Source organism: Silene latifolia, chromosome 9, assembly GCF_048544455.1.
Source record: "Silene latifolia isolate original U9 population chromosome 9, ASM4854445v1, whole genome shotgun sequence".
Taxonomy (NCBI): Eukaryota; Viridiplantae; Streptophyta; class Magnoliopsida; order Caryophyllales; family Caryophyllaceae; genus Silene; species Silene latifolia.
The window spans coordinates 184070156-184085401 of record NC_133534.1 but is presented as its reverse complement, the minus strand read 5'-3'; the positions used below and the strand labels follow the sequence as shown (position 1 = coordinate 184085401).

The window sequence follows — 15246 nt, the reverse complement described above, 5'->3', positions numbered from 1 at the left end:
CTCTTTTATTACGTTTTCATTTGTTTCATGACTGTAACATGCTAAAACATGCATAACATGAACCAAAACATGGAATAAATTAGCCAAAATCGATTTTTGTCCGGGGCGTAAAGCCCTTAGGTCGCCAACTGGCTCGCGCCTAAATGGGGTATTCAGACCAGAAATCAACCGTGTTTGTTCTCGTCATTTCCCTAAATCCATTTTTCATATTTGTAATCGGTTTTCACTATTTCAAGTATTTTCGAAACTTTTTGGTTTCATTTCACATGTTTTAACCATAAAGCATTTTTCACCCTTGGTTCTTCATACCATGACGGTTAAATCCGTGTTTCGGTGATAATATTTGGTTAATGACATTTAGAAGGTATTTTAAAGCCTTTTATTTCATTTCTTCACATTTCCAAACAAACATATTAGTCACCAACACAAAATCATCCTTGGTTCTACATACCATGCCGGATTTTAACCCGGGTACGATGATGAGTATCGACTAATTACATTCAAAATGGACTTAAAACAATTAGTCCATAATCATTTTTCAAAACTATTCATGTCAAGTTTGTCAAATCGAACCCGACACCGAATATTATCAAATAATGATGATTATTCGAGTCTAGTTCTTCAAATCAACAAATGCGGTCTAAACGACCCTTTCAACTCAAACCGGGTTCAAATACCCATTTTCAACACGTTTTATAACGTTTTCTAAATAGTCAGAACACGGCATACAACCGTTGGCTAACCCGCGCCTAAACAGGCTCTCCATTTCTCATTTTCAAAACCAGAGGGAGACCCCTTACACCGCCGGCTGGCTCGCGCCTCTTATAGCCGTCTGGTACAGGGCCTGTTCCCGTCCAGCATTAGTCTAGGACGATCCCGACTCCGATTAACCCGGATATAGGACGGATCAGATGACTATTCGATTATTCAAACCATATTTGCAAAATGCCTTACTAAGACAAATGGATCATGTTATGCACCCTAAACCGAATACGGTAAATGGATGTTTAATTTCCGTCTTGCATGCAAATCAATCATTAATCCAACTCGACATCTTATACTTGATACTTGGATTAAATCAACCGACTTAGAAAGCTTTCACATGTTAGGTTTAAATTATTGGATGCGCATTCATGCATTTAAACCGTTTTATCAACTTTTGCATTCAACCAACCAAGATAGATCAAGTAGAGAGCTAAACGCGGTGGGATTGGGTGTCTGATTAAAGGGCTTCCCAATACGTACCTTCACCTCTTACTCAGAAACTTTGGATAGTGGACGACCTTATCCAGGGCGTACGAGAGTCATTCTAGAGATAGGATGCTAAAGAGGGACGATTTCCTTATCTTTAGTACATATGTCAAACGCTGCTTTGTGCTTCGATTTGACCGAGGTATAAAGTGGAATTCGAACGGGTTCCAGGCATCCCACAAATGCTTGGTGGCGACTCCGAACATCTCTAATCGTTTCGAGACTCTTACCGAGACGAAACCGACCGATCTAAAACGATCCGGTCGAAAGCATCTTTACGCCGCCGAGTGTGGCTTTCAAAAGACCGCTGCATGTCCACAGATTGGCTTGGCGTGCAGGTGGCCCGTGACTACGGATTGGTAGGTGGCCCCAAATCCACAGATCGAGACGTGGCCCATGTCCACATATAGTGAGATGTACGTTTAACTACAATTTAGTGGGCTATTATCCATTCTTATTCTCATTCCTAGTGATTTAATATCCAAATAAGTAGGCCCATATGAGGATTATGCAACTTAGGCGGGATAACTACTAAGAGTTTTAGGGGTTGTTTGGTTACTCATTCTAAAACACATGAATTGCAATTCATGGGATTTGCAAAATGGGTGAGTTGTTTGTTTACCCCAAATCACATGAATTAAAGTTCCATAGGAACTTCAATTCCTCCATGATGTGGGAAGTTGCCTACCTAGATCCCCCTAGGTAAGTGGGAATTCCCGTGAATTCACTTCCAATTCATGGACTATACAACCAGTTGTATATGTTGTACGGTGTAAAATCTGAGCTTTGTGATAAAGTATCCGAGCTTTATGTTAAAGTATATGAGTTTTATTAGAAAGTATTGAACTCATTCATTTACACATTAAAAACATGAACTTTGAATTAGCTCAGAAAGAATACTCTTAAGCTCGAATTCTTATACTTGGTTGTACCATGCATATGGTACAACTGGATGTATAATCCTATTTGTAATTCACTTCCCACATTCCAACCAAACAACTTTCTTCTATTTCATGTGATATACAAAATCATGGGAACTTTTACTTCCTTAGAACTTCAATTCCTTTATAGTGTGTAATTATGGAGATTGTATAATAATACCCTAGATTATCCTAATATAGTGAGATGTACGTTTAATTACAATTTAGTGGGGTATTATCCATTCTCATTCTCATTCCCAGTTGTGGCCTGGAATCCAAGGAATAATTTGGGGGTAAATTTTAAGTGGGTGATAATTACCGGGGAAGTTAATTACTTGGATAATGATTTCATTGATGATAGGTTTGGCATAAGGGTAATAATTACTGAGTAGATGTTTTACTCCCTTAATCATTACCCAGGGGGGAGGGTGGGTAATGTATTACCCTTTCATGAGGGTAATAGATCCAGGAGGTGAATAATTACTCTCATGCCAAACATGGAAAATGCACCTTAATTATTACTCACATATTCATTAAGGGGGTAAGTTTTATTGGGCGATAATTACTAGGGAAATTAATTAGTGGGGTAATGAGTTCCTTGATGATATGTTTGGCATAAGAGTAATGATTACTAGGTAGATCTTTTACTCCCTTAATCATTACCCAGGGGGGAGGGTGGGTAATGTATTACCCTTCACAAGGGTAATAATTCCAGGAGGTGAATAATTACCCGCATACCAAACATGGGAAATACACTTCACATATTACTTCCCTATTCATTCCCCTCCTATTACCCTCAATCCAAGCAAGCCCCTAAGAGTAATTATTCTCTTAATAGTAAGGGGATGAAAGTAGCGATATATTTGACTCGTCTACAACTTTAGAAAAATAATGTCCATCTAGAGTGAGATTTTGTGATAAAAAAAAGTAGAAGAAAAAGAAAAAAGAAAATTGTGGGGTTGGAGTTTGCAATAGACGCAGTAAGGCTCCTAGTTTGAGCAGAAAGCTGAAGCATCAGCAGCTCACACAATCTCAGGGTATTTTTCTCTCCATATCTCTATTCAAAATCTGAATTTTTCTTACTATATACTTGTCAATCTTTTTTCAAAAGTTGATGTTATTGTAAACCCAGTTATTAATTTCTTTAATTTGTAAAATTTTTACAGGATGGTGATCTCATCATTACAGCAGTTGAGTATCTGGGTTTGATTGATTTCTTTGTGAAATCTTTCTGATTATCTCTGTTAATGCAACTTTGGGTTTCTTCATCACTAACTGCTTGGATTTCTCACATATTTGCATGCATGGGGTGAGTTAGTTATTCTTCCCTTTCCTTTGTTATTCACCAATTCCTTATGTTTTACATTTTATTTAAAAGGTTAACAAATGATCGAAACGGAAGGAGTAATTTTGATGAAAGTTTGGTACTTTTGTAATACCCATTTGGTTGGTTGACCCAATTCTTGTGTTTCTTATGCTTATTTTTAGTGTTTTACATGGTAATCATCTGATTAATAAATATTGTTGAACATGTTTTTGTTTTTCCCAATTAGAAAAGATCTATAAAGGTGGAAACTTTCTTTGTGTTTTTTCTATTTTAATAATGAAAATCACAAATTATATAAATGGATGTTGACTTCAGAACTCAAAGAAATCTACAGTTGTTTTTTCATGTGTGTCCATTTTTAGAAATTGGGAAGGGTTATTAATCAAGTCTTCGTATTATTACTTAATTTGCAAGCTTAGGGACTACTTAATTTCCAGCTGTGTAGCTTTGTTCTTTTAAGTGCCGGGAGGGTTTTGCATAGTTTGCTTGTTCTTTGGATAAGAATCTAGCGTTTCTTGTTTTGTCAGGAAGCTTGTCATTTGAAGCTAAGAGGGTAGACCTTTACTTATGACCTTGTTTTTTTTCCTTGAATTATTTAGATGTTTGATTGTTTCAGTGTATTATATGTGTTTTTATATCGTATTTTTATTTTGAATCTGCTGCGGCACAAGTTATGAGTTCGAGAGGTTGTTTGATGATTGGACTTGATGATTGTGTGAGTAGAAAGCCATGCTGTTCATTATTGGGTCTTTACATTGCGTATTTTGGCATTCTCACTCGTTTGACAGTGGAAAAGATTAGAGATAAAATCAAAATGATATTCAGTGTAAGTGTATCTTTCCCTTTTCTCGACTGTTCTTATATTGGTTATAGTTTCTCTTTTAGGTCAAGTATATCACCAATTTTTCGTTTCAGAGCAATGTGTTTTTATTGATTTTTCACGAGATGAATGGGGAAAGTTCCTCTATTGGAATCGTTTTGAAGAATGCATGTTGTAGAGACTAGATATCCCTCAAGAATATATAATGGTTGACATTGCATAGGGATGGTAAATGGTACTGTTCATGATTATTAGGAAATATTAACGATACTACTCTGGCTCCTAGAAGAAACTATCTAGTATTACTGATAATACAATTTGAATTACAGTGTTAAGTGGTAGATTGAAATATCCATCTCTTTGTTAGACATGCAATTAAGGAAGTGACATTCCTTGTCGTCTTTATTCTCTTGAGAATCTCCAACTTTATGTTGACTAAAATTCTCAATATTTTTTTAAACATATTTGTTTGTTTTTGCTTTTTTTGCTGAAATTACTGAAGAGTTCGCTACCAGCCTGACCGTTAGATTTTTTTTTTTATCTTCGTTTGGATAAAAAAAAATGGAGGGGAAGGGAGAAAAAGAGGGGAGAAAGGAGGGAGTGAGTTTTCCTCCAAATATTTCCTTTGTTGGATGAGAAATAATTTGGCTTATAGGAGAGTGATGGAGGGATCCATTTTCCCTCCCCTCCTAATCCCGCCACCCCTATTTTGCTACCCAAATGAAGGAAGCTGTTTCCCTCCAACTCCCTTATCTCCCTTTCCCTCCCTTGTCCAAACAAATTATAAGGGCGTGTTTGGTTCGAGAATTCATTGTAATAATCTATGGGTTTAGAATAATCTATATCCATACTTGATACTTGGTGTTTTTTTATTTCTTTGTAAATTTTGTTTCAACAACCCCAAGCACCTAGAAAACGAGGGAGGGAAACACCTCTGAATAATGGTCTATTTTTGTAACTTGTGTGCACAATACGTTTTTTCTTCTCTCAATCAATGTTCGCCAGTCCATGTTGACTGCTAGCAGAGTAGCAGAGATATCCAAGAAGTTATATAGTGATGGGACACAAGATTATCTGGCCTGTGCTCGTAGTTCAAATTTTTGCATAATAACTAGAGTTTTGGGTTTGTTTGTATGTTTGTACCCGATGGGGTTACTGAAGGAGCTAGCAAATAGCCAAGACTTCAGAAGGATTGAATCATTGATCGTTGATAGACCTTGGCTACAACATGCAGTTTGTTGTGGTGAACGCTTCTTGATTATGAATTGATTTTTATGGCAACATGAAACATGTCTAGCCTTTCATGTTGCAGGTAATTGGGATGGGACCAACCTGGTAACAAGGAACCTTCCAATAAACTAAATCCCACATTGACTTTCTAGTCAGATTTCCTTTGAAAATGTTTCAAGAGAAAACAATGGTACAACAATTCAACACATTCCATGAGATCATTTAGATGCTCCCGTTGGTTTCCTACTTGAATGTCGTTACAGTGTGAACGAGGAGTCTGGTGGGGATTCCCAGAGTAAGCTGGAGAGGTGGTAGTCCATGTCGCAGAGGGGCCCTCTTGACAATATGATAGATGATTACAAATGGTAAAATTAGAGCTTGACCATGGGAGAAGCCATCCTAGTGCTGCTTTAAGCTCATGGGCTACCATGTCCAATACGGGCTAGGATCGAATTGGGTAAACGAATGATTAGTTTAGTCACATATATAATTAGTTTGATGCCAATAGTACTACAACTTAAAGAGAAGTTCTTTTAGTAGTTTCCTTTGTGTTCTATATTGACTGGTCATTGTACTCATACCCCTACAAAATCCTTGAGATATCTTGCATCGAGTATTTCTCTTCCTCTTTGAGTATCGATGCAGCTCATTCCATTTCATTGTGTCAAAAGGAGCTTAGTTCTGTGACATTCTTCTTACATCTTGTCTCCATTTGACTATAGATCATATTTAAGATCCAGTGATGAAATATCATCATTACTTTTTGACTTTAACCCTTACCATTTTGTTACGGTGTAGAGTACTTAACCAGGGATAATATAAAAAGTTTATTTCATTATACTACTCGATGTAGAAAGGGGTCAATGGCAATTATTTTGGGATTGACCAAAAAAGAAACGATGACAATATAAATGGAGTGGACGGAATACCGAAGTGTATAAGGGCTAACCTTATTGCTGTTTACTACTTGTCTTCTGTATGTGGAGTTGACAATCTTGTTTTACCGACTTTCTTTGCCTTTAAGGTTACCATAGAGGGATATAAACATGCCAACCCAAGTATTTGACTCATCAAGTTGTCATAATTGAGCTTCAGCTAAAATGCAATCAAACTTAGATTCCTCTGTTTGATTTCAGCTCATTTATTAACAAACAAGCAGCAAATGCTATGTAAACTACTCAAAAGTAGGTCATGTAATAGTGTAAGCAAGTATTATGAGATTGTCGAACAAATTTGTTTGCAAATGTGAACGAGCTTGTTCGCTGGAATAAACTATGCAGCAGGGCTCTACGTGAGCTCAGTTCATTTTTAAATGAACAAGGGTCTTGTGTTTATGAAAACTAATATATGAGCTTTGATTAAGCTTGTTCTCAAGCCACTAATGAATCTTTGTGCTTGGTTACACCACCTCTGTATCATAGAACATTTGGAAAACACAACTACCATTGACTCATCATAGCAGTATGTCAGTTTAAAGGTGGCTTGTCTAATGTTATTGCTATCATGTTGTATAGAATTAAGGGTTTACTGATGAAAGCATGCTGTTATAGATGTACATACTCTCTCTTCCTAGGATGTATAAAGTTGGAGTTTCTCCTTGCAGTTCATTTTTAGCATATACTCTGCAGCTCTAAATAATCCAGAAACACCCTCTTTGTGGAACATGGTACATGGGTAAGACTGCAGATATCCGACCTCCTTACCTACCTCTGACGGTTGGACATTCTCTTATGTATCCATAGTTTTGAGAGTAGTTTTATTTTAGCAGCTTGCAAAACCTTTTATTTTTTGGGTTCTGTTTTGATAAAGCAAAATGGCTCGCTAAACTTGTTGCACTCCTTTCTATTGTAAAGTTGCAGTCCTTCAATGTAGTTCTGAACGCAATTTTCATTTGGGTCATTTGGAAGCCTCTTTCATTTGGGTCATTTGGAAGCAGCCTCTTTGTGTCTCTGACACAAGGGTAAGGCTTTGTACATCCGACCCCCTTCCCCAGTACTGTTGTTTTTTTTCTTTTGGTTGCTGTTTTTTTTTTCAGAAGAATTTTGGGGTTAATTGAAGAATGCTATTTAAGTTATATTCTCCACCTTTTTGTTGTTGTTGTTGTTGTTGTTGTGTTCAGAAGTTTGGGTTTAATTGAAGAATGCTATTTAAGTAATATTCTCCTGTGGAGACGTTTTTCAATGCTGGATGTGCTTATACTTCTATAGTTGCAAGTTTATCATAGTGTTCGGATATTAAGACGTATTCTCAAAAAGTGGTTGTGTGATTATTTAAGGCATGTAACTCTGATTAAAAATTCCTTTTGTCTGAGGTTTCAAATACTTTCCGTCGTTCCTTTATCCATTGAAGATAGTGAAATTGGTACTAATCATTTTCCAAATACCTGATTTGTAACAGAGCAGAGGTTGTCTTGGATGCTGTACTAAGCCACAACTAATTACTGCTGTAGATCAGCCTTCAAAAGGACTCAAAATTCAAGGGCGTGCAGTAAAAAGAACAAGCTTGTCCGAAGATATTTGGAGCTCTAGCACTTATGAAATGGATAATAGTGCAATTCAGTCACAGAGAAGCATTTCATCAATGAGCGCATCTAACCAGAACCTTGATCCCAACGCTGCTGGTGGAAGCACGAGCAATCCTTCGGAATTTGTGAATCATGGCAAGTTTTAAGCTGTTGTTTTAACTTTTCACCCCATGCAGCATCTCCTTCTGTGGCCTTTACCCTGGTTTTGATTCCTGGCCAGTTCAATATGGTTGGTAGTTGATTACTCCTTGATCCACCCCCCATTTGAAACTACAAATAAATAAATAATGTTTGTAAGAAAATTTCTCTACAAGTACTTTATGCTTCTTAGGCCAATCTATTTCTCTACAATTGTCAAGGGGTCTACCTTTACGGCTTTATGTTCTTGTTAGGAAAAGTGTAAGATTAGCGAGGATTGGCAGATTCCATACCCATTTTCTTTAGTGTCATGTTGGACATGGATATGACCCTATATGTGAAGAGTCAAAAGTATTCCTAACATAGTTCCTACATGAAATTTCATCTTTATTATTAATCGTAGAAAGCCCAGAGCTCCTTACAGGAAGAAAAATATGTTGGACGCAGGTCTTCTTCTATGGAACCAAGTACGGCAGCAATGGGTTGGAGATCGAAAGTCTCGTAGCCAGTCCAAAGCACATGAACCCAAGTTAAGGTATGTGAATCTAAGATTTGTTTAGTATTAAAGTGGTACTCATAATACTAAGTGAATGGACTTCTAGATCCAACTGAAAGCCTGTGGACCTAGAACCTGGAAATAGGATCCTATCTGTTATGGGCTGGGTGTTTTGTTCTCGTTACTTTTGGTGACGCTAACTTAGACCTGGCAAACGAAACACTTTGGTCGGGATTGGTATTGGACTTTGTTCGGAAAAGCACCCCTCTGGCATGATTAAGCCAAAGACTAGGTGAGGCACTAGCAAAAACACCTTCATGTGCATTAAGTACCTGCATGACATACTACTGTGCAATTTCCAATTTTTCTTTTGGCCTCTCTCTTTGCCATTAGTATCCCTAACTTTTACAGTTTACTCATATTTATGTTGGATCGTTTGCCCTCTTCTGAATCCAAACAGTGTTCTGTTTAACAAAATTTTGATTTAAAAATATAGATTTGTTGCAAAAAAATGCAACACCTTGTGTTTGTAAGGCGTGTGCCTTCACTTCATCGCTACACACCCTCGTTGCCTTGGTGTGCCGTGAACCCTTTCAAAACTAAGTTCCTTGGAAATCACTGGTTCGGGTCATTTCATGTGCATTGTTATTTAGTCATTTTCGGGTCGTGGTTATTAAGTTTTCTCGCCTAAGCTTAGGGTTGGGTGTAGGGCTGTAGGCCAACCTAGTTGTGCTTACAACAACAACGACGACAACAACAACAACATCAGAGCCTTAATCCCAAAATGATTTGGGGTCGGCTGTCATGAATCATCCTTTGGGACCATCCATGGGTGAACGCACACCTCAATGCGAAAAAATAGCCATAACTCATGTGCATTGTTAGCAATCTCTGGAGTAGTTTTAAGGTCCTCAAAAGCTTGAACAAAATACTTTTATCTTGCAGTTGGAATGCTACATATGGAAATCTACTCGGCACAAATAAGCCCTTTCCTCAACCCATTCCTCTGCCTGTAAGTATTTGTAAATGCATATATCCTTGTAACTATATTCACGCATTTTGCGATTTATAACTTAATCTCCGAAAGTAGCCCGTGATTACTTAGTTGCGGAATTTTCATAATTGTGGAACACGTAGCTCCTACCTCTGGCTCACTTTGTGTAAACTTTTCGCTGAAGGCATAATCTTGGGCCAATTTCCTTATAAATCTGATACACACTAAGTGTTTTGTTTTATTTCATGTTTTAACAAACTAAGTAAACCCATGTGTGTTACATGTAATTTCTTTGTTTGATAGGAAATGGTTGATTTTCTTGTCGATGTCTGGGAACAAGAAGGCTTGTATGATTGAGCATACCTAGATCTCGAGAACTGAATATTCTCCATGCCACATGCTCCTGATTTTTACCATAAGGTTTGGTACCCATTGGCCATTGAGATAAATAGTGAAGTTGTATGATCACACTATAGGAGCCAATGCAATTTATTCCACTGCCTTGTCCTTGCGAGTTACAAATTGTAAAGTTTTTCTGCTTATTTTCCAGTTTTCATTTCCGTACGTTTTTTGAGGGAAAATGGTCACCATATTACTAATTCGATCTAAAACCCGATATTATTGCAGGAAAGTCGTTTACCTATTTGAAAACTATGTTGTTAATATTTTGTTTGCTGATAATTTTTTGTCTGAAGGAAGCTAAGAGCATCCGCAAAGGTGGGGAGGTGCCTTCCCATATGTACTCTCTCTCCTCAAATGGGGAGCCTCATTATTGCACACACTTCCCCTTAATTAGAGGCTCCACCATTTGTAAGGGAGGTTCCCATATGAAAAAGTGGGCCAAGTTCTATTAAAAAGTGGGCCAAATATATTCATGTGAGATCTTGTTTGATTAAATCTTTACGAAAGACATTAAAAATATCGAACTTTTATAATTTTTGCAAATACGTAGTTAACGATATTTACCGCGTAAAACACGCGTTGGTAAATGTGAAAAAGTAAAGTGGTAAAGTGGAGTTGAAATGGGGAACCCCATTGTTGCAAAGATGTAGTTATGAAATGGGGAGGGTAAATGAAAAAGTTAGTGGAAAATTAGGTGGACGAATAAGAAAAAGAAAAAGAAAATATGGGGAGCCTAGACCTGGCAAAATGGGTCAGACCCGAATGACCCGACTCGAAAAGGCTGACCCGAGACCCGAAAATGACCCGAACTTGCTTGACCCGAATATGACCCGAAACCCGACCTAGACCCGACCCGAACATTGTCTGACCCAATGTTGACCCGACCCGAGGTGACCCAATCCGAAAAAACCCGACTCATAACTGACCTGATCCCAAATGACTTGAAGTGACCCGAAATGACCCGAAACGACTAGTACTAACTCATATTAATACTATATATATCAAAATAAAGTTTCATTGGTTACAATAATCCTTAATAAATAGTTAAATTTGCAAAATAGTATTTCTTAATCAAAATAGTATTAACTTAAGTGCTTAGCCATTAACTCAAAAGCAACCTAACCCAAAATGACCTATACCCGAAAATGACCCGACCCGAAATGACCCGACAACAGGTCACCCGAAATTGACCCGAAACCCGAAAGTGACCCGACCCGACCCAACCCGAAATATGTGACATACCCGAAATGACCCGACCCGTACCCGACCCGAGTGACCCGTTTTGCCAGGTCTAGGGGAGCCCCATTGTTGCGGATGCTCTAAGCCATGATATTTTGGTTAATAATAGATATAATGTGAGTTAATGATATGTCACCGTGACCCAATCGTGTTAGTTGCCTCATAAATATGGCTGATATTGCCTCCAAATGTGGTCGTAATTTACTTCCTGCTCTTTCGTTTATACTGATTTCAGGGCCGCATAATGTTATATATACTTTTATCCTTTTTTTTTTCATCTTCCCATTTGCTTTGTTGCAGTCTCCAAGATAGAACTTTGACCGTATTTTCGGACATCTATATGTTTTTTTTTTCCGTCGAAAAAAATATTTTCCAAAAGATTTTAATAATAAGCTTAAATATTTTATTTTTATGAATTTATTTTTTATTCTTCTAACATACTTACGGTTAAAGTTAGGAAACTTTGACCATCAAAAAGCAAATGAACAAAAAAGAAAACATGGAACAAGTTTTTATTTCGTCCCTCCAATTCGAGCATATGGCAAAATTGACATCATCTAACTAAGAAATGTTTTTCTTTTCCCGGCTGGAAAGTAGAGGAATCGGATTTCTTTTGCACAAATTCTCATTATAGACGGATACTATCCGTCTATACATATAGACGGATACCACTTCCCCTCACAAAATACCCATTTGCCATAAAGTGGGAAGTACATGGGGGGTGCCCCACCTTGTCCCCCCCTACCCATTTTATTAGAAGTCTTTACCCGTATATTCACCCCACCCGTCTATACCAAGACCTATTGTTTCTTTTGTCACCTTTGTATCCTTATGACTGTTATGAGTTATGGCCTTATCGGAAGCACAAAATCTCATTTGTGACGGCATGTATCCGTCACTTTAGAGTGACGGATACCATTTTCCCTCACAAATGACCCAAATAGAGGAGAGAGGGAAGCACATGGGGGTGTCGCCACCTTGTCTCACCTATCCGTTTTGTGAGTGACATTATCACTAATTTTATCGGAAGAGGGCTGATTTTCATCATCGACATTTTAGTAATTATCGTCGACGTTTTCATTCCAAAAGACGATAATACTCTTTGCACATTTACATTAATTTCTCTCTAAATAATTCTCTCAATTTCTACTAAAAATCAACTACATTTCGATCTCCCATTTGCATTAAACCAATAAAAAATGTTAGAAATTAACGCACATCGACTAGAAAACTTAAATAATTTTAAAAAATCGGCAAATAAACCTATTAAACAATGTTTTAAAAAAAATGAACTAGCCATGGACTAAATGTTGAGATTCAACAATCGACCATGGACCAAATGTGGAGACTTAACGTTTGACCATGGACGAATGTTGAATCCCTACGTGTAACCATGGTTACACGTTGAGTTCCGACGTTAGCCTATGGCAGCCACGTTGATATTCAACGTTTCACCATGGCATCCACGTTGAGTTCCAACGTTACTCCATGACTAGCCAACCCAACCCAACAATCCTTCGACAAACCCAATCGAAAACGAAATACATCAATTCAATTAAATATCCAAATCCGAGTCATATAATCGATTAACGACAATAAGGAAAAAAATACAATTAGAAACAAATTATTTTCAAAGTTTAACTTCAATTACTATACTAATTTTAAAAAAAAAACAAAAAACAAAAACTCACCAACCTAAGACATTTGGTGGTAGTGGTGGCGGCGGCGGCATGGTGTTGGTGGCGATGTGGTGGTGGCGGTGCCGGCGTGGCAACGGTGGTGGAAGAGGTGGTAGTTATTTTTTAGGGTTTTTTGAATGAGAGAGAATTTGTATTTGTTAATGAGATGGTAGGGGTAGACTCGTCTTTTTTACTAAAAATGTCGACTATAGTTACTAAAATATCGACGATATTTACAAACCGGATATCGGGAAGATGAAACGTGTCGAATTCAATTAAAGAATCCAATTCTTGTCTTTCTATCATTGAGAACTAAATAAACAATTCATGGACTATACAACTAGTTGTATATGCTGTACGGTGTAGAATCAGAGGTTTGTGATAAAGTATCTGAGCTTTATGTTAAAGAATATGAGCTTTATTATAAAGTATTGAGTTCATCCATTTACACATTAAAAACATGAACTTTGAATAAGTTCAGAAAGAATACATATAAGCTCGGATTCTTATACCTTGGTTTTACAATGCTTATGATACAACTGGATGTATAAGCCTATTTGTGCTAAACAAAGGTGAACGCAAAAAAAAATAAAAAAAAATAAATAAATTGTACATACCTGGTGTTTCAGTCGCAACAAATCTTAAAATTGATCTTTGTGGTTTGTCTAGACTTCGCGAAAGTGTTGATTGACCCCATAACTTTGTACAATTATGAAATTAAGCTCCATAACTTTAAATTAGAGTAGTTTAAGCTTATAAGTTTCACATAAAGTGCAATTTGTCACTAATTCAAATTGTAACTAATTTCTCTCTTTTTTTTTTTTTTTTTGGTGTTGACCAGGAGTATCCCCTACCGACAGCTGGGGCAATCTCCTTCGGGATACTGAAGGCAATTTAATGGGTTGACCCCTCCCAAGTTTGGCTTTTTCATTCGCAAGAGTCAGGAATCGAACCCCTGACTACTTGTTTAAGAGATGAGAGCCCTTACCACTCACACCAGCCAACTTTGATTAACTAATTTCTCTCTTGAAATCAATATCTTGTCAGTTTCTCACCAAAAAAAATAAGGAAAAAAAATTCTTACACACTTGATATACGTATTCAAATATACATTTTCCATATAAATATTTATTTATGGGTTCATCGTATATAGTGTATTGTAAATCAAATTTACGCTAAATTATTTTTTAATCATTCACTAGATAAAGATATTTATCCCTTTCATTAAAACATGTATAGTGAATCAAGAAGTTATTTTGAGGGGGTTCAATTTGTTAAGGTGGTTTTATACTAATTTAGTGTAAACTCGCTAATAGAGGATTCATATCTTACACATAGTAACTTACTCACATAAATTTACTATTACAACATTTTTCTCTTTTATTTCGACCTCTCTTTTAGATAACAAAACTGGAGTATTGTAATTTGATGAGACCTTGCGAACATTTACATTAAACACTAACTTAAACCGTCTTGACTTTTGTCTAAATTTTTTATCTCTACAAGTCCAAACTATCTAATAATCCTCGTATATATATGTTTCCTAATAATTTTTCCTTGTATATGAAAAATGTATATTTGTAATATGTATATCAAGTGTATAAGATTTTTTTTTTCTTTGTTTTTTTGGTGAGAAATTGACGAGACTTGACGATATATTTATTTCAAGGGAAAATTTAGATACAATTTCAATTAGCTCTAAATTGCACTTTATGCAAAATTTATGGGGCTAAATTACTCTAATTGAAAGTTATGAAGCCTAATTTCACAATTCCACAGAGTTATAGGAATCAATCAACACTTTCGCGGACTTGAATCTATGGAATAATTAGGAGGTTACTCGTAAATTTTAATTGAAAGATCCTATTTACTCCTTCTTTCTCAATCATTTGTTTGTCTTTAATTAAAACACTCCCCACAAAGAATAGAAAAAGGCAAATAAATGATTGTGACTCATTGATCCACTTTTTGGCTATGTTTGGTGAGGCATTTCAGGTACCTGATTTGGTCAAAGTAGCTTATTTGACCAAAATTTCAGGTACCTTATTTTTTTGTACGCGTTTGGGCAAATAGCTTATTTAACCAAATAAGCTACCTGAAATGAAATGCTACCTAGAGTAGCATTTGAGATTTCAGGTACCTGATTTGATTTGATTTTTCCTTTTTACCCTTTAAATCTATATTATTAAATAATTATCATATCCTTTTACATCATTTCATCAAAAG

General features: G+C 36.6%; 1 protein-coding gene across 4 annotated transcripts; it reads left to right on the top strand.

Moving 5' to 3' along the window:
- Window positions 1–3061: 3061 nt before the first annotated feature.
- On the top strand, window positions 3062–10351 carry LOC141600274 (uncharacterized). 4 transcript variants are annotated; one of them, XM_074420469.1, is made up of 7 exons: window positions 3115–3208; window positions 3338–3480; window positions 7152–7222; window positions 7951–8207; window positions 8658–8745; window positions 9652–9718; window positions 10004–10351. In XM_074420469.1, the coding sequence occupies exons 2-7, from the start codon at window positions 3472–3474 to the stop codon at window positions 10055–10057; spliced, it is 546 nt and encodes a 181-aa protein (XP_074276570.1). In that variant the 5' UTR covers window positions 3115–3208; window positions 3338–3471; the 3' UTR covers window positions 10058–10351. The 4 variants fall into 4 exon arrangements, with proteins under 4 accessions (XP_074276573.1, XP_074276570.1, XP_074276571.1 ...); XM_074420472.1 differs by lacking the exon at window positions 7152–7222 and having other exon boundaries at window positions 3062–3208; window positions 7946–8207; XM_074420470.1 differs by lacking the exon at window positions 7152–7222.
- The last annotated feature ends 4895 nt before the right edge of the window (window positions 10352–15246 follow it).

Excerpts from the sequence above, each read along its gene's own strand:
- LOC141600274 (XM_074420468.1), top strand. The coding sequence starts at position 4,193 with ATGATTGGACTTGATGATTGTGTGAGTAGAAAGCCATGCTGTTCATTA. Across the intron at positions 4,325-7,945 it reads AAATCAAAATGATATTCAGT|AGCAGAGGTTGTCTTGGATG; the intron begins GTAAGTGTATCT and ends GATTTGTAACAG. Across the intron at positions 9,719-10,003 it reads CTCAACCCATTCCTCTGCCT|GAAATGGTTGATTTTCTTGT; the intron begins GTAAGTATTTGT and ends TTTGTTTGATAG.